Raw genomic sequence first — 5,933 nt, 5'->3', positions numbered from 1 at the left:
GGTTATACGTTCTGGTGGAAGTTCTGGAGACCAGACCAAAGAGCGTTAGGAGACTTTGAGTGCCCACCTCATAGCTCTTCTCGGATGTACCACCTTTACTTTGACGGCCATCCCAAACGCCAGTAGGTTCGACGGACACCCTTACACGTCCACAGACATGCACACACTCACACACTCACTCACTCACTCACACGCACTTGCACGGACTACCTCGTCTTGAATGGTGGATGGACGGTCGTCTCCTCGTCATCTTTTGGGTCCTCGGGTTCGAGTTCGTCGATCCACGCAACGAGGGGTTTCAGTGGGGGAAGGGGAGGGGGGGGGGCCTTTGGAGGCACTTCGAAAACACGTTTGCCCATACACCGACTCAGACGAGCCATCCGACTTTGAAAGAGCCCCTTGCCCTTCGTTGTTGAGCAGGTCTTTTCCACTTCTTATTCTGCCTTTCAAGAAGCGTTTCGAGCATTTCAAGTTGACTCACCCATACCAAGTTGTGGGGGAATAGGTTGGAAATCCAGTTGTTGCCCTTGTCCACTTAGTTTGAATCACTCAAGATGTTTCATAGCCGTGGTTCGTATGAAGTTCCCGACGACATTTCGAGTCAACCGGGTGGGGGCCCAGTCGATAACTTGATTGAGCCATTCGCTTAGCTTGCCAATGAGACAATATGCATTCTAGATCCTACCTATCAATAGTCGGGCTAACACAATTTGTGCTTGTTTTTGAGCGACTCTAGAATAGCCTTGATATCGAGATTTGGAGGAAATTTAATTCCAAAACATCATATGGATTTGTTTATCAACTCGTGAAAGAACGGGATCCCAACAAAGCACTGAAAGTGGTAAGATGCCCGTTCATAACTACTCATCGTATGTTATGCCACCCCCCAATATCTGGTGTGTACACAAACGTTAATAGGAGAACCCCCAAGGACACGATAAGCCCTTCAACCTAGAAGAGCACCCTGTTTGCCATGGTGACTCATCCTTCACACTCTTGGCCTATTGAGATGCTTCCTGTCTATGGGTAGGCCAGAAATTCAACCTTAAAGGTCGTTCGTCGTCTCCGCCCCCACTCGTCTAATTCAAACCCATCGTGAGCGAAGGTTGCAGCCATTAAGGTGTATTTCCAACGCCATTAGTCAAGTTCTGACAAATTCCAAATGACAAGCTTTCAAGCAATTCAAATTTTTTCTCACTTCCTTGCTCGGGAGAGTTGCGGATGGAGCGAACATAACTTGGGTTGGAAAAGCATCCATTAAATGATGACATGGCTATCAAGCGTCATTACTCAACTTTGAATCTTCGCTCCGCTTTCATAGACAACACTTATCCTCCCTCCCTTCCCTTTCCTTTCCCTTGGAGGTAGAACCCGTTGGCCAGCCACGTGGTGCAAGTGGCACTCAGACTTCAGAGCTTGCCGGGTTCGGTTTCCGCTTATCGGTCTCTTCCGTTTGGCGGTTTCTAACAATTTTTTCCCCGACCAAATCAACGGCGGAAATGCCTGCGACGCTCTCAATCAGTTTTTCAGGTCTATCATCATTATCATCACTATTATTACTGTTATCTTTGCTGTTATTATGCACGGAATCCCTCTGACATATTTGCTCTGAGTGTTCATTGTACTTGAGTACGGGGGTGGGCGTGAGGGGGTGAAAATTTGAAAATCAGGGCCAATTTCCTGCTAGCAAGAGGGTCTGAGGGAGGGGGTTTTAGGACCGGTCTCATCTGAGTTTGGGCGTATACGGTGAATGGATTGATATTTGCCTTCGACAAAGAAGAAATTCAAATAAAAGCCAGGCCAATCCGATTGCTCCTCGCCTTGTATTTGGCTAAAAGATTTGAACCATTCTTGTGGTTGAAGAACAATTAGTCAGGAATCTTGGTAGTTGCTGAAGAAGATATACTAATAGGAATGTGTTTTTTGTAACCTTTACCTTGCCTTCGAAAACTTGAGAAATTCCACAACCGAAAAAATGTCGTGATTCTACACTATTTGAGGACTAAAGAGCCATCAAACCAGTTTGGTTGTTTTCAGTGGATGTTCTCCATGATCAGGTTGAATTGCATCGTTTATCTAATCAACGCCGACCTAATGGTCACGCATCAACACATTTGGACTAAAAGATAAAGAGCACTCAATCCTTGCCCGGACAACGTCATCGACAACTTCGCATATAAATCATTGATCGATCGTAACTGCCTAAGTGGTCTTTTTTTAAACATGTTTTGGAGTCACCGTTTGAACCCCTCATAGAGTATGCATATGTGCATATGAGTGAAAGTTCGTTCATGCAGCGGCTCGAACGGCAACTTTTAACCCGGCACTCTAGTGCAGTAACCACTCAACCCAGTTGTTTACCGCACGCCAGGCGGACTTTTTGTTGATTTTATTGAACAATAACTCAGAGAATAATGGCATGGAATTCGAAGGATATTAAATGGGAACAATTTTGACTCCTAACCAAATAGGTCGATTCCAAGTGCTTGACTAGGGGTGTGTCCGTCCAGTCCGTCGAGTGTTGCCCTGGGTTCATTTAATCGAGGTTTCGCGATCATAAATGAAAAACGCCGCTAAAGATTGGAAACATGACGGTATCAGGGATGCTAGCTGTCACTGGATGGCCATTTTTGATCATCTGACCGATGAAGAACACTGCCAAACTGTAATCTTATTGGCGTATACTGACTGCTGAATCAAAAAAAAAAAAACTTTATCTATTATTAAGCGCGAACCAGACTCATGAGCTACCTCGATTCGAAGACCTTATCTGTAAGTGGATTTCATGCTTTTCCAATCCGATCTCTTGGCCAATGCCTCACATCGGATCCAAAGTGTCAAAATGATGATCTTATCATTGACATAAGCCTCTTTGAAATAACCTTTGGTCCTTGGCCATAGAATTCTTCATAAGGCATTCGGTATAAGTGATGGAAGAAACAACAACACTTCACTTGGTCATTCTGAAGTCAAAATCGCAGCAAGCCTGAGTTTGAGTCGGTGTTTTGATTCTTTTTGGTTCTTACGTGACTTCTTCACTCATTCGTTGACCAAATCAATCACTGGGCTTCAATATTAATATCGCGAGGTAAAACGTGCTCATTTCAAGCTTTGTTTAATGCCCATCAAATTGGAAATCTATTAAGACCCGATGATTCGAAGAACATGTGTTTTAGCACACCCTCAATGTCCACATAACTCCATAACTACATAATGAGGATGAGTCATGATGAAAACTTGCCCAAATCTTTGTCTCGTTTCCGAATTTGCCCCCAGATCCTCAATGCGCTGTGAGAGATGGGTGTGTTCCTGAGATGAGACTTGAGCTAGAGAAAAAAGTCGAATCATGGCCGATTGGCACACGATTGGGACACGATTGAGTTGTGCCACCCGCATCCATGGACAACCCCCGTATTTTCCATGGGTGCTTTGAGAGTTGCAGGCTGATCTGGTCAAAATTAGTTGTTAGGTGCTTGGGACTATGCGGTTCAAATGAATTACTGGCTAATTGAGGACTCACACCCGAATTTTAGATCGTCTACCATGTTTTGGGCCCGATCGGGGTGCCTTTGGCCCCGGCGAATCATGAGCCAGGTTGGCCACCTGAGCCAAAATGCGGCTACGGCTTCGTCCTTAACTTGCGCTCATCTCAAAAATCGGGCCGTGGTCCGAGTTCAAGGCCTTGAAAGCGCGGATTTGCTGCAAGGACTCATGACCAACGATATTGTGAGCCGATTCCAGCCTTTGGATGAGGAGGGCCTGCTCAAAGACGAACCCGTCCAGAGTATCTACACGCATATGCTCAACACGCAAGGCCGAGTCCTGTTCGATGTGATCGTGTTCAAGGGATTTCAAGAGCACGAATTTCTCTTGGACGTGGATTTCGACGGCCGAGACAAGCTGGTCAAGCACTTGAAGATGTATAAAGTGCGCCGAAAGATTGACATCCAACTCGACGACCACCTCAAAGTGTTGGCCTTCTTCCAAAAGAACGCACCCGAAAACATCACGGAATTGACCGCGGCGGTCAAAAGCGATCTGCCTGGATCCATTCATTGCGATCGAGGTTGGATCTCGCCCAATGACCAAGTCCCAGCCCTGGAGTTTAGTGAGGATTGTCTATCTAGTGTCGATCCCCGGCTGCCGGAACTGGGGCATCGGATCATTGCCCCGCAAGAGCTGGAATTCGCCGATCAAGCCGACCATCGGCAAGATTATCAACAACTCCGTTACTGGTTTGGCGTGGCCGAAGGGGCGCAGGAAGTGATTCCCGGCAAGGCTTTGCCCTTAGAATACAATGTGGACTATCTCCACGGGATCAGCTTTCATAAAGGTTGCTATATTGGTCAAGAGCTCACCGCCCGCACCCATCACACCGGAGTCATTCGCAAGCGAATCATGCCCGTTGTCAATTTAGATCAAGAGTTCAAGCGAAATGGTGACGATGAGGACGTGGATTTTTTGAATGAAGCCGACAAAAAGATCGGTAAACTAAGGGGTTCAAGTGGGAAACTCGGAGTGGCGCTTATGCGAATCGTGGAAAGCATGAAGGCTAAGAAAATTCATTATGACACTCAATCAGTTCGAGTTTGCCAACCTCATTGGTGGCCGCTAGATAAGAACGAAGGCTAGGTAGGAGAGGAGTGCTTACTCATTTTGGCCACGACCTCTTGGATCAGTTTGCCCACGCTCCATGGTCCCTCCACGGGCAGCAAGAATTCTAGTTGGAGGTTGGTTTCCAGCACCCGAATCATCCATCCCTTGGGAAACACATCGGCAATTTCCACAGACTCGTCAAATTCATCCATTTCTAGTGTTGAATCGCACTCTCTTACACGTGAAATCCGTTGTTATCTTGCTAGAACTAGATGGATTGTTGATCAATACACACACATCCAACACATTACTTCCAGCTTCTCAGATGCTAATGGCTTGCTTGCACTAGTCAAATCCGCGAGATAAGAAAAATCATTTTTTCTACAATTCTTTCCAGGTTATGAATATCGCCTGTCGGACCGTTAGAACAAGAGCGACCTCTTGGATGTTGCCGCCCAATTGTCTCTTGAGGGCCCATTCTGTATCTCCTATTTTCGCCACACCTCTTTCAGGGCAGAATCATGATGAATTTACTGCGAAGGCCGAAGCGAAGAAGGAGCTACATATCAAATCAGAGAAGCGCAAGGCGGATGATGAAGAGCTCAAAGATAAAATCCTTTTAGCTAGTCTCAAGCATGTGCCTCAACACAGTTGGAGTCGTCAAGCTGTGGCCGAAGGGGTCCAAGACTTGGGCTATCCTCCGGTGTCTTCGGGAATCATTGACAACCATCCCCTGGAGTTGATCTTGTTCCATATGCGATTGTCCAACGAGCAATTGGAGCAAAAGATGGCCGCTGATGTGGCGGCTATTGAAGCCCAAGGCGAGCGACTTCGAATCAGAAAGTTCCTTAGATCCCACGTAGAGAACCGTCTGAGGATGAATATACCGTTCATGGGACACTGGACCGAAGCCCTGGCCATCAGTAGCCTGCCTCAAAACCTGTGTGAGACTGTCCCTCTTGATTTGGAGTTGTTCGATCTCATGTGGCATTATGCCGGAGACAAGGCCACGGATCTGAATTGGTATACGAAACGAATTAGTCTAGGAGCCATTTACAAGGGCACGGAAATGGCCATGCTTCAAGACAAAAGCGAGGATTTCCAACACACGTGGGAGTTCCTGGACCGCCGCTTCCAGGATGAAATGGATTTCTCTAATCTGGTCAAGAACTCGAATGATGTGCAAAATGTGGTCAAGGGTGTGGCCACAACGCTTCAAAATATCTTTGGCCTTCAGAGCAAGCATTAAATATAATCTCCACAAAAGGAACCTAGAATCCAGAGCTTGAAGATCCACGATGTAATTTATTTACCTTTCAATTTCAGGTGATCTCAAT

General features: G+C 46.4%; 1 protein-coding gene across 1 annotated transcript; it reads left to right on the top strand.

Annotated features, from left to right (window-relative positions):
- Window positions 1–2,938: 2,938 nt before the first annotated feature.
- Window positions 2,939–5,922, top strand: LOC131884066 (uncharacterized). The gene is made up of 3 exons (XM_059231703.1): window positions 2,939–3,088; window positions 3,534–4,629; window positions 4,946–5,922. The coding sequence occupies exons 2-3, from the start codon at window positions 3,544–3,546 to the stop codon at window positions 5,843–5,845; spliced, it is 1,986 nt and encodes a 661-aa protein (XP_059087686.1). The 5' UTR covers window positions 2,939–3,088; window positions 3,534–3,543; the 3' UTR covers window positions 5,846–5,922.
- The last annotated feature ends 11 nt before the right edge of the window (window positions 5,923–5,933 follow it).

The sequence above is a fragment of the Tigriopus californicus genome, chromosome 7 (assembly GCF_007210705.1).
Source record: "Tigriopus californicus strain San Diego chromosome 7, Tcal_SD_v2.1, whole genome shotgun sequence".
NCBI classification, from domain to species: Eukaryota; Metazoa; Arthropoda; class Copepoda; order Harpacticoida; family Harpacticidae; genus Tigriopus; species Tigriopus californicus.
Note: the sequence above shows the minus strand (reverse complement) of the source record. Positions and strands in the feature narration are given on the sequence as shown.

Bases quoted from the DNA above. Each gene is read 5' to 3' on its own strand.
- LOC131884066 (XM_059231703.1), top strand. From the start codon at position 3,544: ATGTTTTGGGCCCGATCGGGGTGCCTTTGGCCCCGGCGAATCATGAGC. The intron at 4,630-4,945 runs TAGGTAGGAGAG...TGCTTGCACTAG, and splicing joins CGCTAGATAAGAACGAAGGC to TCAAATCCGCGAGATAAGAA.